The following is a 23,252-nucleotide window of genomic DNA, read 5'->3' as shown; positions in this document are numbered from 1 at the left end:
CTACTCAAGTGATATATGAATACCCTTGTATCACCGAAGTTGTTCTCGTATCTATCTTGATTTGAACTTAATATAATAAGAACTTACATTGATGATGCGAAAATCTTAAAGCAAGAATATCGCTTCCATGTACGTAATGGTAGAGGGTTTTTTCAATCAGATCTTGCGGCTCATATCCAGTTAGCTGACCTACCCTGTAATAAAAAATAATTTTTGTCATGATCGTATCTAACAAACTGTTTCATTGTTCTAGTTATAATTTCGACATTCGGACCACCCCCTAAATAATTCACGAATGTTTGATAAACATGCAGGGTGTATCAAATAACCACTCAGGCTTTATAGTGGTAGTTTATTTGATCAGGGTTATTCTGTTTTTCAAAGATATTGAGACAATGGTAATCTGATATGTTGGTTTTTTTATTGCGGGGATACTTGATACAATATCTGTGAACCGCACACCTGAGTAAGAAAAGTGGTGGTGTAATGGTTGAATACAGATGTAACATTTCACACATACCAAGAAAATATTTTATTGAGATCAAACAATAATTTTTTTTGTTCAGATTCAATTCCTGGTGCTCAATTCCGCTGAAGAATCTATTGTGTAGCAAACAAAACGCGTCTTCAGTAAAGTTATTTGTTCGGAAATAATTTTATTATCATAGATGGTGTTATAATTCTTCAGTTAATTCATCTTTTACTTTGAGTTATCACAATGTTAATCAATGAGAGCGTTCATACAGACATCACAGTTCAGTAAAATTAAAAAATAAAGTAAAAGTTAGTTCGGTGTACGAACCAGTCACATTACCAGAATGCAGAGCCCAAAAACATGTTTGGAGAACTGTAAACATATTAAAATTATAACTATTTTTCGCTCGATTTGGAATGTCATCTAAACACTTCTGGAACCTGTGAAGAGGATTTGTTTGTTGAGGAACTGTTTCATATAAATATTTTGAATTTTATTAAAGATCCTTGAAGAGCAAGTATTCCTTAAACCATATTATCTTCTGGAACTGTACCGGTAATATTTATAATTTTGAATTTCGAGGTGAGAGTTGGGGTTGAAACACATAGTAGCATTTCCGTACGGATTGACCGAATTAACTCTTGAGTGAAAAAAATACCGATAATTACTGAGGAAAAAATATTATCTTCAGTTGTGGGTAAATAATATCTAATAAATACTGTGACAAATAAATTTTACCGAAAGTTTTCAACTAATTACGCTTTTGATAATCATTACTAGTTTCGATTTATACCACAGAAAATCTCAGATATCCTCCCAGAAGATCCTCAATGGGAAAATAAAAAAAATAGATTTTCCTCTTTTTTATTAGCAGTTGAGGAATTATAAGAAAATTTTTTTCGTTATCTTGTTATTGCCTTTCTTTAACTTCTATTGTTTCAAAAATTGTTTTGAACAAATTCAATATTTGAAAGATTTTCAAAAAGATTGTTTTGGGAATCTAATTTTCGATAAAAACAATGATTTTTAGGTGAGAAAGTTTCCTGAATATTTTTTATTGCTAAAAATGAATTTTTCAATTAATATTTTTTGTTGCTTACTATTGATATCAGGGGACCATTTGAAAAAATCATTTATCATAGCGATTTTTTCTACAATACTTTATCCCATAATACTTTATCCATTTATTAAATGAACGAATACATTTTTGAGCTATATATATTTTCAATAATGGAAATACATTATAAACGATCATGTATAATTCCTTTATTGATTATTTTCTATTTTTCTATTGCTGAACTTTAAATAATTTTTAATTTCATTAAAACAAAGATAAAAATAAAAACAACAATTTACATTAATTGGCGCTCCGGGGCGACTTCAATGATTCCAGTGGGGCATTTGCTTTTTCAGCTGCAGGAAAACCCGGAAAAACCTGCAGCACCACATCATCTGAACATCTTGATCTACCAATGTTCTCTCTCTTACAAAACAGAATGTAGGGTGTCTCCAGAGGCTCCAATAGATTCAATGCATCGCCAGAACACTTCGTGACACGACTATCGTCAGACTTAAACCAGTCCGTTTCGTCTTTGACCAAGGCGTAATAATAACCAAATTCAACGCCAGAACTACAGTGAACAATGACTGCATGAATATTATAATAGTGGTCTGCTAGATTGAAATGTTCATCTATTTCGAACCTTCCAAAGAGTTTCTTGCTTCCGTCAGAGGTTGAGTCTTGTTTGAAGATCATCAGTGTTATTATTAGATTGACTGGTGCCTCAGTATACTTGTTTCCTTATAGCAGTCAGTTAGTTTGGCGCATGTTTGGCAATACAGTCGAATTTTTAATTTTAGAGAACCGATTTCCGATAAAATGGCACTAGTGTTACCAACGTCCAATATAAGGTACGCGAATGAATCAATCAGGATAAGACAAAGAGCGAATAGCAGGTGGGCGGATAAATATAGAGCACTTCGCATGCCGCGGGCAGTCCAACAATTCGACTACTGGAAGCAGGGGTCCCGCAAGGAGCAGTCCTTTCGCCACACCTCTTCTCCGTATACACAGCGGACGTGCCAAGCCAGAGAACAACTTCAACAAGTTGGCGCTCTACGCCGACGACACGGCCCTGCTGGCGAGATCCACGAGCCAAGCGCATGTCACGAGGTACTTGCAGCAACAGGCAGACAGATTAGAGGAGTGGGCCAACCTGTGGAAGATCAGTATAAAACCTGACAAGAGTCAGGCTATACTGTTCACTCGCAGGTTTGTACAACCGGAAGGCAACGTCACCTTCAACGGACAAGAGATTCCGTGGACCAACAAAGCGACATACCTGGGGGTCACCTTAGACAGGAGATTAACATTTCAGTCTCATGTACGGCAGAGAATCGGAATGGCCAGACACGCCAGACAACGACTGGCACCAATCATAGGACGCAGAAGCAACATGGGGTTGAAAGTGAAGTTGCTGATGATCAAAACCGTTCTCATGCCCATAATACTGTAAGCCTGCACTGCCTGGGGCCAATGCGTACAGACATACAGGAAAAAGATACAGTCGTTCATGAACGCGAGCGTAAGGGCCGCCGTGAAAGCACCGTACTACATCCCCAACAGATTTATATACAGACTTAGACCTGGACACGCAATATGTGGACGTGTATATGAGAGAACACGCAGAAAACGTGTTCGATAAAATCAGATCGCACAACAACCCAGCGCTACGCGATCTACACGATGCGTTGAATATGGATGGCCCCAGATTCCGAGAAAGGGACAAACGTCCAAGGCCGACAAAGCAGAATATACGACCGCCCCCACGAGTCAACGTCAGGCGTCTCCGGAAAGCATATTAATCAGACTTTATTTCAGCAAGTTCACCGCAGAACAACTCGACCGCGATTCAATTATCCTTAGATTCACTGAGGAACGCTCGACGCTAATAACAATAGCCGCCGGTTAGTTTTTGGGGGCCCCCATGCAAAAATTCAGTTAGGAATAGTCACGACAAAATAATTTAACCGATCAGAAAGAATAGCACCTAAATGCTGGCTTTCGACCAAAAGAGGTCAGATGCCAATCTTGCTAAAGTGCCCATTAGTAAGTTGAGGACCGCTCGGAGAGCGGGGTGGATGGAGTGGGGTAGTAGGTTCTCCTCGCTAACTGGCTGGGGGGGAAGCTTCTACTTCAGGGCACTTAACCCAGGAGGGGGCATGGGGGGCCGCGGGCAATCTGGCTCTAAACTTAGTTGAGCGCGCTTCGAGAAATCATTGATGAGAAAGCGAGTAAATAATACTAAAAAGATTGGACGTTGGTTCAAAAAAATAGAAAATGTAAAAGAAGTCTACGGCTGCGAGTTTCTTCATACTGAGACTAGGGAAGTAAAAACAAACCCCATATTACTTCCCTAAGTGAATTCGTATAAAACCAATACTTGGATTTGCCTTTTTCAAGGCAAAAGTATCAACAAAAATTCCGAAACCATCCTTTTCAGGAAAATTGGATAGATTCTATTTCGACGAGGAGCCTGCCACGATAAGAAAACTGAACTTCATAGTTCTACAAATCGTCCTTTTCAGAACAATCTGAGTAAATTCGACTTCCACGAGGAGCCTGCAGTTACCAAAAAAACTGAACTTGTTAGTTCAAAACCGTCCTTTTCAGGACTTCAACAAAAACAATTATAAATCGACGTATTCATCGAGGGACCAACTAGCCAGCCTCCTCCGACGTATTCGACCGACCCAGGCCCGAATACATCTGGAGGTACGCCGACTCAGTACTACTAAGGAGCAGTCCACGTGGATTGCTCCATTGCACTGTCGTCTGGGGGCTTAAGACCGTCCGTGTGCCTCCGGAGGCTGTTCTCGTCTTTGGGGATAGGAACCCTAGGTAGGTCGAGTCGCGAAAAGTGTGTCGGTTAGGAGACAGGGCTCGTAGGGAACCCTCTGGTCCGGCCGAACGCCATCGTGGTGGCCAGTTGTACCCCCGCGGCGCAACTAGTTTAGTTAGAAGTAGGGAAGAATAAAAATCAAGTCGATCCCTCGTTTTACACATTTGGCGATGCCGAGCGAGCAACATAAAACCAAGGTGTTGGGACCGACCTTTCTTTTGGAAGAAACTACGCTGGACAGATCACCTGGTGGACTAGCACCCGCTAGCTCTGATCTTGGTGCGACAGGCGGCCTGAGACTCGATGGTGTCCGGAAACTCCACGCCCAGGCGGGTGTCATCTTCAACCGACATCCCCAGGTACCGTCCTGGCGACATTAGAACTAGACTGCAAAGTATAATATAGGTATAATCTTTAACAAGGTAACAAGTGTATTTCAAATAGCTCTGTGGAAATGGATCGTACCTGGTTGCCATTACTAAGAAAAGCGGTTGAAAACGAAAATATGAACCTTAACTGAATTCTCAAAAAGCATTCAGTATATGTATTCATGTAGACTATCATATATGACATTTGGATATTTCATTCATTTGATGTATGTCAAAGAAAGAAAGCTATTTACAGTTTGAGGCAAAATATTTAAAAAGGATTTAAGTTTTTGAAAACGGAAAAATATTGTTTTCCGAAACGTCGACCTCTAAAAAAAGCTTAGAATGAATATAAAATTATTTCAATGGATTTTTTCAATTTGTTGGCAAAATTCATGAATACGACAAGTTGCTAGTCAATAATTCTTCAATGGTTTATATTACGCAGTAACTTTCCGTAATTAATTCTTTAGTTTGTTTAATAATAATAATAATAATATGCTTTATTATCATAAGACATAAGACATAATCTTGTAGACAAATCTTGGGTAGTACATACTTAAAAAAAATGCAATACATACCAACTGAAATAAAAATATAAATGGTGCATGGGTACAAACTATGTTAAAATGGAGGATATAAAAGATATGTATATATAAAAGAGTAAAAGTCAAGTTTGTAAAACAGTAGATATAGAAAGTAACAACTTAAGAGCTCCTTAATAAGTAAAGATAAAAAATATGCGTAAGTCAGTTGAAAGCTATCGTTAAAATATTCATCCAAAGTATAATACGGTCTATCAGGTAGAAATTTTTTGACTAACTTTCTGAATTGGAAGTATTTATATTGGCAGATCTTATGTCCATAGTCAAATTATTATACATTTTTCCACCGTTGTAAAATATGGAGTCTCTGGAAAGGGTTTTGTTGGCACAGTGAGTTTCAGAGTGTGTCTGCAGTTTCGGGTGTTATAATGGGAAGAGGATGCAGCACAATTAAATATATGCTTATTTATTAAACACACAGATTCCAGTATAAATAATGCAGTTACCGTTAGAATATTATGTTTTTTTGAAGAAGGTTCTACAGGAGTCTTTTGGTTTAAGGTTTTCTATATACCTTATTGCCATTTTCTGTAAAATTTATAGACTTTTGAATAAAGTTGGATTGCATGCTCCCCAAAACGGTATTCCCTAGCATAAGTGAGAATCTATGAGTGCAAACTACGCCATCTTTGCAGTGCTGAACCCCAATTCTCTATAAATCACTCTAACCGCATAACAGCCAGAGGAGACTCTGAGTTGTTCAACATGATCCACAAATTTTAAATTCTGGTCAATGAAGACTCCTAGAAATTTAGTGTTATTTTTAGATTCCAGTGATCTGTCTTCAAAATAAAGTTCTTTGATTGAGCATCTGAATGATAATAAATTTGATTTAGTTAAGTTAAAAGATAAAATGTTTAAATCACACCTATCTTTAACTTTTTTCAAGTCGGCAGAGATTATTTTGTGCAACTCACAAGTGTTTTTATTATTCCAAAGTATGGTAGTGTCATCTGCAATTAAGCTGAACTTCCCAGAAATATTAAGCTTGGTGAGGTCATTAATATATAATAAGAAAATAATGGGACCTAACACAGAACCTTGTGGAACTCCAGGATTAATTTCCCTTTTTTTTGAAAGTTGAGTTGTTTTGACAATTTGCCTCCGTCCCATTCAGTAGGAATTGAACCATTTGTAAGTTACTCCTCTGCATCCATAACGTTAGAGCTTTCTCAGCAGTATTTTATGACCAACGCAGTCAAATGCTTTTGACAGGTCACAAAATACTGCGGCAGTCTTTTCACCGACATTTATCTCAGAATAAACTATATTCAGAAATGAGAAAATAGCATCGTGCGTATTTTTATTATTTTGGAAGCCGAATTGATTTTCACTGATGACGTTATGCTTATTTAGGAATCCAAGTAGTCGTTTTTTAACTAATTTTTCAATGATTTTTGCGATGGTTGGTATGAGAGATATAGGGCGGAGATTAAATGGATCATCAGAATCTCCGCCCTTATGCAGTGGCGGAAAGGATACATTTATCAGTGAAACCAGTACATTTAGGGCACTAGGAGAAAGGTTTTGTATTATTTTGATCGAAATGGCATCGTAGTTATCTACTTGGAAATACTTAGGAATATATTCTTTGTAACTTTACACCAGTGACCTTCCAAGGTCAGAGCGTGTGAAGATATCTCTTACGCCGATGACACGGCTCTCCTCTCATTTTCCATGGGTCGGGAGCTCGGTGTCTTCTACATGCAACGTGCATGGAATGGAAGATCCCCGTGAATTCTAACACCCCAGCCAGGTAGGGGTCACCGTGAAGGGCGGCAACGATGTCTGAGGACTTTCATGCCGCCACCAAATGATCAGTCTTGACCCGCTCATACTTCTGACGAGCATCAGTCTTAAGGGTAAGGGAGCTGAGCTCCAATCTGCTTGAAATGAAGATGACTTCCTCTATTCTTTGTAAGTTATGGCGAAGGATCTTTATATAAAATGGTGGAGACCTGCTGAAGAATGCAATAGACGTGGTATTGAATATAATTCCACAAGTAGTGTGAAGCAGGCCCCTATTAAACCTACCCCTTTTGAAGATGCAATATTTTCCTGGTATCGACAGAACAAATGCAATAGACGTAGTATTGAATATACTCACATAAGTAATGTAAAGCAAGCCCCTTTTAAACCTACCCCTTTTGAAGAAAAAATACTTTCTGGGTATCTACAGATCACATTATGTATATTTTACGTTATATATAATGGTTGATTTCTTTTACTATGGATGTATGACCAAAACAATTTCGGATAATCATCATAAGTATGCTTTGATGAAAGCAAGAGTTGATGGTAAAGGTTTTGATACCTGTATTTTTACATTTTTTTGAAATTATATTTTTTTTATATTACGGGTAGTCAGATGAATACTATATAGGGTAGGTACTTTATTTTAAATTTACGATATTTTGGAAGGCATTAATATATCTAATAAAAAGTAAATTTTATTATAATAAGCACATTTCATTAATACCTACTTATGGAACTTCTAAAGAAGACCAATCGATATAAATGAGAATATACCTATACAAGCTTGCAAAGAATACTTTCCTATAGTTATAGCTTTTATCCAAATGTATTCAAATTTTTTTTACTTATGTAAATATCAAGAGCAGGGTGATGAATATCTTCGATTAGGGGAGACCGGTATCAATTGTAACAAAAATTGGTTTTGATTTTTTCTTCAATATAGTAACCACCAACTTGTGAAAATGAAAACATCAAAGGGTTACTTCAAGCTTTTGGAATAACGTGACATAGTCAGATTTGGTGTAATTCAATTAACTTTAACTCCAGAAATATATTTTTTGTCAAAAACCAAATGTTACTATTGACACCATCTTGGTGTTAAAAGTAACACTTGAAGTGTCAATTGTAACAGGATTATAAAAACACGTGAAGGTCATATGAAATTACGTAAGAATGAAATTTTATGTCAAGCCCTTGACATATCAATGTGAAGCAACTCTTATTTTATTCTAAATGAGAATAAATGATATCCTATATCATAATTTATTATAACACAATACAAAAAATGTCATTTCAAACAACAACATGCAAACTATTGAATGCCAACAACGAAAACTGAAAGTAAAAGTTAGGGAAAAATATGTGACACAAAATTAATTTGAATCTGAGGGCTCACAATTATTGAAGACAAATGAAGGATCGTTCTTAGCAAAAGAAGAATGAGCCCAGCCTTGACACTTCCTGCACTGCAGCCAGTCCTCTTTACTGCTGCAGTAAGGACCACAGCATATTAAACATATAGTGTCATCTTCAGATGACTCTTCCGATGATTGTTCGACAATCTTTCGCTTCTTTGCGAGGTTTTTTATTTTACAAGTTTTTTTACATGCCATAACGTTTTTTTTTAGCGGAAGACACTTTCCTGTTGTTCTATAGTTCTTCCAATAGTTTCTTCAGGTGTGTCGGTTATAATTGCAGTTTTCCCTTTTCGTCTGGATGAAGTGCATTTTGGTTTGCTGAAATCAGCTTTTGGCAAAGGACGACCTTGCTCCGGAGTATAGGCTTTCATAGGAGACACTGGAATTAGGTGCAGAATATCTGTACTATTACGCGGCCGGATTGGTGTTGAAGGAGCTGTCGATGTGCTGGGTTGGGGTTTGTTACTTTCTTCGACATTTGATCTAGACGTGTCTTTTTCCACTAAACTTGCTCCAACGGGTCTATCAGTGACACTACAAGGTGCAAATTCATCTTCAGTGAAGATATTCCTATTCAAAGGCCATATTCCTGATCATTCGAAACCGGCAGTGATATTTCTGGGAGTTACAGCAAGTGGTAAAGCGTCTCGCACTATTGATGGTATATTGTAAATAGTCATTCATTTGCCCGGGTTTATCTCCATCCACTGATCACATTCATTATTAAAAAAATTTTTAAAAGGCCTATAAACTCTGCGGTCCAGCGGTTGCAATTTATGGGACGTATGCGGTGGTAATGTAAGTAATGTTAAGTAGTTTTCTTTGCAAAAATCTATAACGGGAATAGACAGATGCGAGACATGGTTATCAAAAATAAGCAGGACTCTATTTGTTGTGTTTGGGTTCACGTAATGTGCGAAATGTTTCATGAAAATCAGAAATTCACTTTCTTGCATCCAACCGCTCTTGTTCCCAGATCCGATGAATCCAGGTGGCCTATCTCTTATGAAATGTTCATGATATCTCATCAAGGGAAAAATGAACATGGGTGGTATACTGTTCCCTATCATTTACGGCTACACATATCGCAACTAACGTTTCTCTTTCTTGCGAAGTTATTTCACCCACCTGTTTCACACCTTTTGTTGCTATGATTTTATTAGGTTTTTGAACCGGTTTGCACCCAGATTCATCTACGTTGTATATATATTGTTCGACCCAAAATTGTATCTTTGTAAGACATCAGCCAGGTTGCCAAAAAATGTATTGACATTTTCTTGATTGAAATTCATAGCTCTTGCTAAACTGGTTGATTCAGGACAGATCCGAATGACGCTTTAAAAATGCTGCAAGCCGATCCTCACTCGCAATTTCAGTCCTTTCCCACCCCTGTGGAATTTTACACACATTTTTTTTGGCAAACTGGTAAGCTAATTTGCGTAAATCCTTTGGTGTAAGTCCAAAATACAGTTTGGAACAAATTGTGCAGTACTTGCCCAATTGCTGTTCCTATTCGGAAGTAAAAACTGTATTATGTGGATGGGAACCAACTTGTGGGTTTTATTATTCTTCTAAGCAATAACAAATCGCCTGAGAGAAATATGGCACATTCCACATTTTTTTTGCTGTTGTCCTGACTTTTGCATTTCCATTAATAACATCATAAGCAGCCTGCTCATACAACTCTTGAGGAATTTCATCTCTATTGGTCTTCTTGACTCTATATAGGTTTTACCATTTTTTCACACTGTAAAGATCTGAATAAATACTGATATCACCTAAACTGGTGTCAATTGTAACATTTTACGATTAACACCCTCGAATCTATTACAATCGACACCAACAGCTCCCTAACCGTTAGACAATCATTCCATTCAACATAACCTTCAAATTTGGGAATAAAATCAGTGTGAATATTATTGCCAATATAATAATTGTATTTGGGGAAGGCTCAATAATTACGGATTCAATACTTACATTTAAGGTCAAAAATCATATTCGCACGTTCCACAGGCTAATACACTATTGTTGACAAACTGATAGTACTTCATCCTGAGTAGCTTGTAGTAAGCTCTTTCACCAGGACATACATTTTTCTTTTTCTCGACAGATGGCGGGATATATATCAAAGTTACAATTGACACCTGTTACAATTGATACCGGTCTCCCCTACTATTAACGGAAGGAAGCATCGGTTTCAGAAACAATGAACAAATCCAACATTTTATCAAAGGAATTGACAACAATGAAGTACTAAAATATCTGTACATCAATTCATTCATCTCAATGGTTATTGTTGTCTTTGTGGGGATCAAGAAAAAGTAATTTCAAACAATTTCGTAACTATTGCTTTGTTGAATGCAACTTTTCATATCGTGAGGTTAACTTACCGTGCATCCAAAAAAATTAGTTTTAAGTCAAGACTTGCTCGAAACATAAACATGTTCGTGTGGAGTTTGATTTCGGTAATAGCACTAGGTGGCAACGAGTGGCCTACTGCAACTAAACCCATATTCTGATAACAGCCAGCTTCGTAAGGTCCAGATCCAGCGCTATATTGCTTTATTTTGAGATAACCCGAACAGTGGATAACCTGTAAAAATAGTGAATGAGTGGAATTAATCCCACTATTTTCTTTCGAATAGACAAGTTTCATATGGAAATAATGAAAATGGGGAGTAAACATATATAACGGAAATGTAAGAATAACGATTATAACTTCTCAAAATATTTAATAATAGGTATATTGAAAATGGAATTAGGAAAAGATACGACGGAACATATGAAATATTACTCATGAAGTGATGATAAAAAATAACTTCATTTTACCTTATATATAAAGTGAATAACATTTGGGGTTTTACTCGTGAGGTAGAACTAGCCAGCTGTTGAAATCCACCACTCCAATACTAAGTGGCCATACTTGAAGAGTAGTTATAAATCGAATCATCTAAAGGGTTAATTCGTTCAGGGAGTAGCTGTTTTCTTATAGGTGCAAGTTTATGAACCTACTGCGTAGGTAAGGGAAGACTGGCCTAAAAGAATTGTTCCTTTAGATAGATGATTTGATCCACCACTCCTTTAGAATGACATGAGTAAGTTCAACTAACCTCATGTAATATATGCAATATTCTGAAACAATCTCTCAAAAAGCCTCTAACAACTGTTATTACAAAATATACCTACTAATTAGAAACTAGTAAATTTCAATTGAAAAAGCATCTATGGATACAATTTCAATCCATTTGAAAATGAAATATACCTAATGGTTCTATATGCACAGAGCATTTTGCTAAAAGTGTTAGCTATCCGTGACAGTAACCGGGTAATAAGGATCTCTGTTTTAAACGTGAGATATTTTTTAGGAGATAAGTTGACTTAAAAACTCATATGAAATTGCAAATACCTACAGGTTTCAAGCATCCCAAGATTTTCACAGTGAAACTTGTTTTTTAAATTTTATATTAGTTTATGTGATGGAACTGGCCGATACTTGATGAAAATCCATTGCACAAGTCTATGTTTGCTGGGTAGAGTAGCGCTTAATATTGATCAAATTTCTTTTATGTACAGGGTATAACTGAATAAGGGTAAAACATTTAAGGAGGTGATTACTCATCGAAAAAAAAAAGGTTCTTTCATATAAAGAAACTTCATTGGAGCATATCTTGTTAAGATACATCCCCTTAAAGGGGGTACATAAAATTTGTATAATAGGAGATAAGTTGACTTAAAAACTCATATGAAATTGCAAATACCTACAGGTTTCAAGCATCCCAAGATTTTCACAGTGAAACTTGTTTTTTAAATTTTATATTAGTTTATGTGATGGAACTGGCCGATACTTGATGAAAATCCATTGCACAAGTCTATGTTTGCTGGGTAGAGTAGCGCTTAATATTGATCAAATTTCTTTTATGTACAGGGTATAACTGAATAAGGGTAAAACATTTAAGGAGGTGATTACTCATCGAAAAAAAAAGGTTCTTTCATATAAAGAAACTTCATTGGAGCATCCCTTGTTAAGATACATCCCTGTTAAAGGGGGTACATGCAATTTGTATAACAATTTGTTTCACAAGCACTGAAAAAGTTACAATATTGAAATTAACCTGACGTTTTGTACAACCAAAAAGACACTTAGCCAGTAATTTATTTGCTTTGCCCCATTGTTGTAAGGGGTGGAAAACGCAACCCCTTAAATTTATTTCCAATGTAACTTTTTGTCTTATTATTTGTTTACCATTTAAAAATTTATTACCGATAGCCTATTTCATTCTAAACAAAAAATTTATCTTGGGTTTTTTGCCCAAAATAAACCAGTTCGCAGCAAAAAATTATTAAATGTTCAATAAGTCTCCTTTCAGACATTACGCATGCGTCTAGACGTCGGCGCATTGAGCCACGAATTCGCTCAAATATTCCTGGAGTCTCTCTGATTACCCTGCACGCATCGATGATGCGGTTTCTCAAGTCCTCTACATCGCGAACAGGAGTACGATAAACCAAATGCCCCAAATAGAGAAATAGAGGGAATTGAGATCCGGGGCCAGTTCTGTGGTCCTTCTCGACATATCCACTGATTTGCATATGTGACGTGCTACTTGACTAAAATGGGCGGGAGTCCCATCATGCATCCCTTCTGACGCCCAAAGGAACTTCCTACAGCAGTACTGGATGCACTTCTCTTAAAAATTGAACGTATGCCACACCATTAATTCGAGGAGGTAGAAAATGAGGCTCAATTGAATCATCCCCAATAACACCGAGCCACCGATATGGCTCATGAGCGATGTCGAAGGACAGTGGGACGCGCATGGGGTCTTTCACCCCGTGTGGTCACCTGGATCTACACTGCAATAATAAGACCTACGTTAACGTATGGAGCCATTGCATGGGGACCGAAAGTTCTACAAGCAACGGCCATCCAAAAATTATACCAAATACAGCGAATGGCTTGTTTAAACATCACAGGAGCCATGAGAACAACACCAATCGCGGCAATGGAATTAATCACGGGTCTGAACCCTCTTGATATGTATGTTAAGGAGGTTGCCTTGATGGCCATAGTACGATTGCGCACGGCTGGTGTAAACCTCGAAGTAGGAATGGGTCAATTGAGGCTGGGCCTGTGGCGGGAAGCGCTTACTGCGCAACCTCTGCTGCAGGCAACAAACGATGGAATTGAACCCAGGTGTGTGTTTAATAAACCCTACAAAATACAAATAAAGCAGAACATAGAGTCAAATGACACAAATGCAATATGGATTCACACAGACGGCTCAAAAACCAAAGAAGGCGCAGGGTGTGGAGTGTATTCCAGATCACTAAGACTAAGAATTAACTGGGGAATGAGAAGAAATACCAGCGTGGTCCAAACAAAACTGGCTGGTATCTCAATCGCCACAAAAGAATTAACCAAGAAAGAAATTTCTGGCAAAAACATAACAATCTGCACTGACAGCAGACAAGCCCTATTAGCCTTGAGCAGGCAACGTATAACCTCAGGGCTAGTACTATAGTGTCACCAAGATTTAGCCAAAGCCTCGGTAGAAAATAACATTATCCTGAGGTGGGTTAAAGGGAACGACAGGAGTAAAGACAATCGCATTGCCGACTTTTTAGCCAAGGAAGCGGCTGGATTAAGAATTTTAGGACCCAGTGGCACCTACGGCCTGATGACTTCCGACAATTGCGGAACTAGTCAAGTGTTACACCCATGCTCTATCCTCGAAGAGATGGGACGGGACCAAATGATGTAATCTTGCCAGGATCACCTTGGGTGACCCTGGGAAGCTGGCGCCGAAGAAATATTTGGCAATGACCAGGAAGAATCTACGCCTAACAGTAGGATTTCTGACTGGTCACTGTCAACTAAGGAAACACCTCCATAATAAGGGGCTGGTGGACACACCTCTATGCAGGATGTGTGAGCAGGAAGATGAAACTGGCAGGCATGTCCTGTGCGAGTGCCCGAAGTTATCGTCAATAAGAGAGTGTGTGTTCGGCGAGTCTTGGCCTACACCTGCCGATATAAAGGAGGTGTCTCCCAGTGACCTGTCCACCTTCCTGGAAAGGACAGGATGGACGATGACCTAGGAGGACAACTCCTCGGGAGGATGTACAATGGGTCACAAGTGGCCTAAGTACTGTGGGCTTACACTCACGTACTTCTCGATGGCGACTACAATCCTGCGTTCCGAACGAACCATATTCTCGTAATCGTTGATGAAGTCGAGCAAATATTCATGTGAAGGATGCTGCCGTTGAGGATACATTTCAGCATACCTTCTACAAGCTTCTAACCCATTCTCCTGCGACAGACCGTAAACGTAATGCATATCAACCATTTCCTCATTTGTGTATGCCATTTTAATAACAAGTGAATTATTAAGGTAACAAATCAAGAAAAGAACAACAACACACAATTAGTATTAATTCAATTTCGAAAATTCACAAACTGACAGCGTCATACCAATTCAATTGTCACTATCGCTAATAGCGACCTACTATATACATTAGTTTCGTATTTTCGCATTTATGACGATGTATCTCTGTAGTTGTTCCTAAAATAATTTTTTGTTGTGAACTGGTTTATTTTGGGCTAAAAACCCAAGAGACATTTTTTGTTTAGAATGAAACAGGCTATCGGAAATAAATTTTTATATGGTAAACAAATAAGACAAAAAGTTACATTGGAAATAAATTTTAGGGGTTGCGTTTTCCACCCCTTACAACCATGGGGTAAACCAAATAAATTTCTGAAATTACCTTCCAAGATTTTATTACATTATTTGTTAGTTACTGGTGAACCAAATAAAAGCGTGTTAAAAAAAATAATTTTTTGCCACCTAGCATGGGTTGATAATGAGTAGCACATCGTCAACTAGAAGAGTGTTGTTCAACAGGAAAATAATAGCGTAAACTTTTATGAAATCAACAAAATGTGATTATATTACTGCAGTCATAATCAAACTTTTTCTTGAATGTTAGAAATCCTTATTTAGACACATTTCATATTATTGCTCGTGTTCTCTTGTAAAAGTAGAGTAGAAAGGTTGAGTCTTTTAGTCGATGATGAAATGGTAATACTTCTCTAGACTGTAACGGAGTAATAATATCCTTTCTTAAAAAGAATAACACAATGATAGAAACTTACCATCTATTTCCTTATTTGTTTCCACTTGTAATTCCACCAACTTCAATATATCTTTAAATTCAAATTGACCTGTTCAGATGTGAACTAATGTCTAGCACGTGGTCTTTTTATCAAGCACCTGCTAAGGATTCGCATTTTAGCGCCAAATTCAACAATGGCTGCGCACTACCGACGGATCTCACGTTGGTGTGAGTTTACACACCATACAAATCTAATATAACACGTGGACAACTCTTTCTATGGATCTCGTTTTGAAACTTTTTTAACAAAAACCCAAAATTCAAAATTGTTTCCCCTCTCGAGGGGTAGAGGTTTGATGAGTCATTATAATGCTACTAATTATAAATATCATATATAAATATATGACTGGTGCAAAGTTTCAATGACTTGGCTATTTTCTTAAACAAACCTTTGATTTCGAAAAAGTAGAGGCAACTAAAAAAAATGCAAATAATTTCGATAGAACTATTATTATTATTATAAATTTTAAACAACAATAATATTAAAGAAAATACAAATGGGTACAAAAAATTACTTATTGATCTAAATGAGGTTGTCAAACACTTATAGCCTACATTTCAGTATGTCGTCCTCCACGTTCAATACAAATTATGGTCCTTCTACTGACATCTGTAACTGCATTTTTAATAAATCGGGGATTTATATTTGCACGGCACCGGCGAATGGCATTTTCCAGATGTATGTCAGTAAATGGTCTACTTCGGTACACTTTTTATTTCAGGTAACCGCACAAAAAAAAGTCTAAAGGCGTCAAATCGGGTGATCTAGGTGGCCAATAATGTTCCCAGTTACGTCCAATAACTTTGGCTCTGAACATTTGTTGGAGGGACTGTTTTATAGCAATCGTGTGATGTATTGGTGCGCCATCAAGCTGATACCATAGGTCGTATTTAATATTTAAAGGCATATTATCTAAAACTTCACTAACCTCATTATTTAAAAGGTTGAGATAATCGACGGATGATAAATTTTCCCTAAAGAAAAATGGTCCAATTATTTGGTCGTTAAGTATCCCACACCATATATTAGTTTTAAAGGAATACTGATCACCACATTCAACTATGAAATTGGGATTTTCTTGGGCCCACCATCGGCAATTTTGAGAACTTACCGTTCCATTTGAAGAGAACGTTGCCTCATCTGTCCATAAAATTTTATACAGAAATTTTACATTTTCTTCTCTCTCTGCTTGAAACCAGAATGAAAACCCCAAACGGACATCAAATTCTCGTTCTTTTAATGTGTTAATAAATTTTGGCTTGTAAGGCCAAATTTTATTCTTTAATAAATTTTTTTTAACATTTTCTCTCTTGCAATCGATATTTTTTATAATATCGGTTATGCTCGTTTGCCCGTGTTCAATAACTTTTAAACAAATGTTGAGTTGGGCCTCATCATATTTACTTGGAGTGTGCTACGGATCCTGTTTCTCCGAATTTCGACATTATCCTTGACACAGTAGTATGTTTAAAATTTTTTCTGGATGTCGTTCATTAAATATGTTAGCTACTTGCCGGTATGGTGTATTCTCACCACATATTAAAACTATTTCTATTCTTTCCTGAAGAGACAACATTATTGCATTATTGGTCGGTCGGTAGTCAAGCGGTTCGGCGTGGGTGATTTGTTCACTCACTAGAATTGACGGCCGTGTTGGTCGGTGGTTCAAGCCCTAGTCTGAACGATCGATCTTCACTTGCTTGCTGTGATTCCAACCCGTGTTAGGAATCACACGTTAAAAGGTAAGACCTCGTTAATCCTTAGCTCGCACAAGTTTCGACTTCTGAGGGTTGTCGTTCGTAGGGGTACGACAGCTGGTTAACGGAAAAACAGATTTTAAAACAGATTTTTTTTAATAAATGTTAAAAATTTGACAAATAAATCAACAACTTGACACTACCATAGCATGCATTTTGTTTATCAAGACTTACTTAAAAAATTTATTCAACGTGATTAAGCATCCTTACCGCCCTAGTTAGTGTTAATAAATAATCTGTAAATACTGAATATTGAAATTTTGATGTAATTTCAACTCTAGTAATTTTATTAATACTTACTGCAGTTTTTGAGTTGTGTCTGCGTTTTCAAAATTGAAGGTACTGACGTTTGTTTAAGAAAATAGCCAAGTGATTGAAACTTTGCACCAGTCATGTTAAAATTTGTATAGCACATTTTTAATTTCTCTCTAAAAATGTACGTATAAGTAAAAATTTATCAGGAAAGGTAAACTCCATGATGAGTTTGTTATGTATACATGAATTGATGACAATTAACCGAACTTGTTTTTTAAAATAAAGGGGATATCTGTCAAAAATAAGCAAAACGTTAACTTTATCCTAGTTGCATAAAATTTGGCATATGGATATAAAATTGCCGTAGACACAACTTTTTCAAATAACTTTTTGTAAAATTCGATCTAGAAATGCACTTTTTCAATTTTTTCAAAAAAAAGTTGAATTTGACAAACACTGAATGTCAGTGGGTCGCAATTGGCCTCATCATTTTAAGTTAAATTTAAAGCACAAACAAGTGCCGAAGTTAAACTTCATTGAAACTTTTCGAAAAAAAAGTTTCCCATATGGTGCGCACTTTAATGGTGACACTGTATATATATGTAACGGAAGATTCGATACAGTATAAGCGTAACCTCTCTATGACCTGGATCGATTACCGCAAGGCATTTGATACAACATCACATAATCTCATTTTGCATTTGCTCAGATGCATTGTGGTATTCGACAAAATAGTGAGCTTTGAACAACTGATACCACTCTGGCTAACTCGCTTCACCATAACATCTGGTCAAGCCAGAGTCCAAACAAGATGGGCCACTTTCAGAAGGGGTGTATTTCAGATTTCAGGGCGATTCCCTCAGTTCGCTTCACTTCTGCATCTCACTATTGCCACTATCCATTGCGTTCAGAAATACTCGAGGGTATGAATGTGGAACCCCCGGAAGTCCGAAGCACAAGGTCACCTATTTGTTTTATATGGATGATCTTAAACGTTATGCCTCTGGAGAGTAGAATCTCTATCAATAAAAATAATAATAATAATGATTATGAAAGAACTCAAGAACGGCTGGACCAATTTTTATGATTTTTGTATTTTTGGATTAGTGAAGGAAAATAATAATAATAAAAGAGTCAACATCAGTAATAATAGTGACGTGTTATAGTCAAACGCAACTGACAGCTCACATGTATATCACTGGGTGCTTTACTGATTCACATTTATTTTATTATAAATCAATACCATTTATTTTAATATACCTAATAATTTTGTATCAATTTTAGAATCCTAAATCTGCTAATCCATTGACTGTTAGGCGGAACGACGTTCGCCGAGTCCGCTAGTAATCAATATTTCTAGGAATCACATGTTAAAAGGTAGGACTTCATTAATTCTTAGCTCGTTCTAGTTTCGGCTTCTGAGAGTTGTCGTTTGTAGGGGGGCGACAGCTAGTTAACGGAAAAATAAATTTTCACATATTTTTTCTAACATTAATCGATTGAGCCGAACCATCGTTGAAATTTATTTACCCAATTATATCGTGTGTCACCTTGATCAAATTCAAGTAAATTTCAAAAGCGCTTTCTTAAAAAAAGGTTTTGACGTTCTACTCATTCATCTTTATACAGAAAATAAAAATCTTCGAAGAAGAAAGAGAATAATTCAATCCAGTTATGTGCTAGATGGAATTGAATAAAGCTTCTGATTCATTGGTATATTCAATGTGAAAAAACCTATCATTAATCATATAAGATAATCTGGCGAGTTACGAGACAGGAAAAGAATCTATTGAATAAATTAACTTGTACCTATTCTTTTCAATATCTCGCTGTAATTGGCTCCCTAGATACAAGGTACTAGATAATGTACTCAAAACGATATACCTAGTTGAATATAGATATGAGCGTTATCAGGATATTTTCAAAGATTTGAGAAATCTCAAATATATTTCTAGGAGCTAATTATTTCTGGATAAATATTATCTTTTCCGCCAACTTTAATTGTTTTGTTCTTTTTTAGAGCGTCTACTTCTTCCATGCTTATTTCATTCTCTTCTTTAGTTTCGTCTAATCTATACTTTTTCATGACTCATACTAACAATATTCCAAAATAAGATGTGAGATATATCGTAGAGAAATATCATCAAAATTCATGAAAGAAGCAAACTAAGATTTAACAGATATTTGGAAACAAACTGGCAGTTCAATGATTAAGTTCGACGTTTGAAAACTTATTTTGGATTAGGTGAATTCTCAAAGCTCACTTGCGACTGAAGATAACTAAAAAACAACTGAGAAGTTATGAATTTGTTCATCTGTTATTTGTTTCGAAGTAATGAGTTATGAATCTGCTCAATTGCGATTTGTTGGAAGGTGCGAGTTTTGGTTCATTTTACTACTTTCCCAATTGGAAAAAATTGTTCAACTGAACAAGCTGCTATATAGTGGGTATCAAATGAAGTTCATAATGTTCGTAGTTCATTATGTACAGTGTTATCAATGTCTATCAAGTGAGGGGTCAGTATTTTCAAAGTCATACTTATAGAGTACCATTACTTATAGAATTTTGAAACCTCTTAATAGAAAAGTATATAGTACTTAATAAACTATCATGCAGTAAATGAAATAGAACTTTTAAAAGTTCAGCAATTGAAAGAAACTTTTGGTGATTAATCGTTAGTGAGATGTTTCTTCACATACAGAGTTTGTGGTAATTACTGTGGAAAAATATGTACAGTCTGACTTGTCAATTAGTTCAGCATATTTGATAAATTTATCATCATAAATAGTAAATGACGGAAAAATAATCAGAACAAATATTTAAAAATTTCGAATTGTTTCAGCAAATTAGAAAAATTTGTGTATGTTTTCTTCGTAAATTATTGGTAGTACGAAAGTAACAGGAAAAATAAACTGAGTCAAATTGAGTTCAACCTTGCCCATTCAGCAGTTTTCTCAATGTGAATTATCAATGTATTATTTTTCATTAATTATAACTTAGTAATGTATTCCAATGCACGATTCCTCAAACGCGTGACCATAACAATAACTCTGAAATGACCTTATCCATTTCAATGAAGCTTATTTCGCCCTCCTAACCGAAATAACAAATAAAATTGAACACAAAGGCTGCCTCACAACTTTGTTCAATGGACTCCTTGAAGGTGTATCCTACTTTAATATCGTTTTGTCTCGTATTAGAAAAACCCACGTTAATGTGAGAATTCCACTTTTCAAGTAGATATGTCACATTAAAGTGTGTTTTTTGAATAACGGATTTTCATCAAGTATTGCTCCGTCCTATCATATCTTTATTCTGTTTGTTTTTCTGCAAAAATCAACATAAACATACATTTTTTTTTTTTCGTCTACATGTCCGATCACTGATATTTTTATATAGAAAACTGCTTTATAACTCTGTAATCGATAAAGGTATAAATGTTTTCCGGTTACGTATTTTTTGCTAATTTCAATCAATATTTATTAGGAATCACACGTTAAACGGTTAGACCCCGTTAGTCCCTAGCGCGCACAAGTTTCTCAACTTCTGAGAGTTGTCGTTCGTATGGGGGCGACAGCTGATTAACGGAAAAACATATTTTTAAACAGATACAACTTACTCGTGCTATTCGTTAGAAGCAAACTCTTCGTGGGTGAAACTGCGCACGGTTTGTAGTGTTGACATTTTTTTTTACAAAAAAAATTGTTCAGGTAACAAAAATGATTATTACCTACAGAAAATCAGAAAGTAAATAATTTTTCATTATATTTTTTTTGGTTCAAAAACTTTCCGACACTTATTTCTGAGAAACATTTGGTTATAAACATTTTCAAAAATATTTGCTGTTTTTGTGTAGAACGGTGCCCATGATTTAAAAATCTGATCATGGTTTCTTCATTTTGATCTTCCTGTCTAATTGTGGAGACGTCGAAGATGAAATAAAGCAAGCCTCTCAACATTTTCAAAACAAAATATAGTTAATAATGAGACTCCTTGATGAGCTACGTAAAGTAAAAGATTTCGTAACTGATGTTGAAGAGTAAAAGGTAGGTATTTTGACCACAATTCTACCACAACTTCTAGAAGTGAAACAATAAATGTTGAAATTGGAAAAGAATTGATTGCAAACCGGTCAACTATTCATAATAAATAAGCCCTTTCCTTCATAAAAAACACACATTTTTCAATTGTATTTGAATTTTCTTACAAGCAACATATAAACAATTTTTTTCATTAAAAATAAAGATGAACTTCAGACATTCATGATATTTCAATTCAACTTAATACTATTTTCCTGTACATTCAGACATTTTGTTCACCCAAAACGTATATAGGATGTATTAGGTTGCTTCAAAAGTTTTGTCCATTTTTATGAATCTACTTTGAAACTGTAATATCTCAGTGAAAACGTATTCAATTTAATCAAAATAAGCATCATTTGAATAAGTGCCCTTTTGCCAACGTAACACAATTAAATCAATTTCGTCAGCATTCAAATTATGTGCTCAGGATTCGATGAAGTCGACGAAAGCCGTTCATGCCTGGTCCTGATTAGTGAAGTTTCTACCAGTGAGAAAGTTATCGATGTGCTTGATGAGATGGTAGTCGATTGGTGATAGGTCTGAGAAGTATGGTGGGTGAGGCAGAACTTCGATGCTCAATTCGTTTGATTTTCGAACAGTGTTTTGTGAAACGTGCGAAAAGCCGCTGTCGTGGACCAGTGTCGACTGCTGCTGACAAAATTTTCGGTACATGCCGACGTTTTCTCGCAATAGTACTCCACTGTAATGGTTTGGTCCGGTTGAAGAAAGTTATAGTGAATCACACCAGCCGCTGATCACCATACAGTAACCATTGCCTTTTATGGTGGGGTTTCGCCTTTGGAAAGTACCTGGGTGGCACATCGGTGTCACACCACTATCTTGAACGTCTCCTGTTATCGTAGAGGATCCACTCTTCATCACACGTGACGATCTGATCCAAAAAAAAATCGTGTTGGTTGTGCAAAAGTAGAGACGAACAGACTTGGAAACATGACAATTTCTGTCGTTTTGAAGTATCAAAATCGCTCATCTTGTAGATTGAAATCTCCGGAACGAAATTTCGCAAACCAACGTCGCACCGTGCTTTCATTAACACTATCGTTGCCAAATGCCTGGTTAATTTTTCGGGCTACTTCGGCAGGGCTTTTGTTCTATTTGAATTCGTAGAGAAAAATTTGTCGAGAATCGCTTAACGACATCATATAATATTAAGCTGAAATGAGTCAAAAAATAAAAATTTTGTAGAAAATAAACAACATCTATGAATAGAGTACAAAATTCTCTATCGATCAGTATATACTACGACACAGTAGAATAAATATTCATCGAGATATTTAGCTATAGAAACACAAGACATTGAAATGGACGAAACTTTTGAGACAACCACAAGTTCTTTGTGCGATAATAACCTAATTGTAATACTGAGTGCTTGGCAAGAGTACCTAATGAGAGAACGGATTAGTCCTGTAATCGAGTGGAAATATGCAAGACGT

The 23,252-nt window shown here is 36.3% G+C and overlaps 1 protein-coding gene across 3 annotated transcripts in view; it reads right to left on the bottom strand.

Annotated features, from left to right (window-relative positions):
* The window catches only part of sim (bHLH transcription factor single-minded), a 197,641-nt gene that overhangs the window by 25,621 nt on the left and 148,768 nt on the right, over nucleotides 1-23,252 (bottom strand). For all 3 annotated transcript variants that reach the window (XM_074170323.1, XM_074170322.1, XM_023165087.2), the window contains exons 5-6: nucleotides 10,914-11,116; nucleotides 88-194 (exon numbers count right to left, since the gene is read on the bottom strand). In XM_074170323.1, coding sequence (XP_074026424.1) covers nucleotides 88-194; nucleotides 10,914-11,116 — 310 coding nt within the window. The remainder of the gene's footprint in view (nucleotides 1-87; nucleotides 195-10,913; nucleotides 11,117-23,252) is intronic.

Source organism: Leptinotarsa decemlineata, unplaced genomic scaffold (genome assembly GCF_025532065.1).
Source record: "Leptinotarsa decemlineata unplaced genomic scaffold, Ldec_3_MD MMD2_P_RNA_scaffold_8, whole genome shotgun sequence".
NCBI classification, from domain to species: Eukaryota; Metazoa; Arthropoda; class Insecta; order Coleoptera; family Chrysomelidae; genus Leptinotarsa; species Leptinotarsa decemlineata.
The sequence above is the reverse complement of the archived record's forward strand: the minus strand, read 5'-3'. Positions and strand labels throughout refer to the sequence as shown.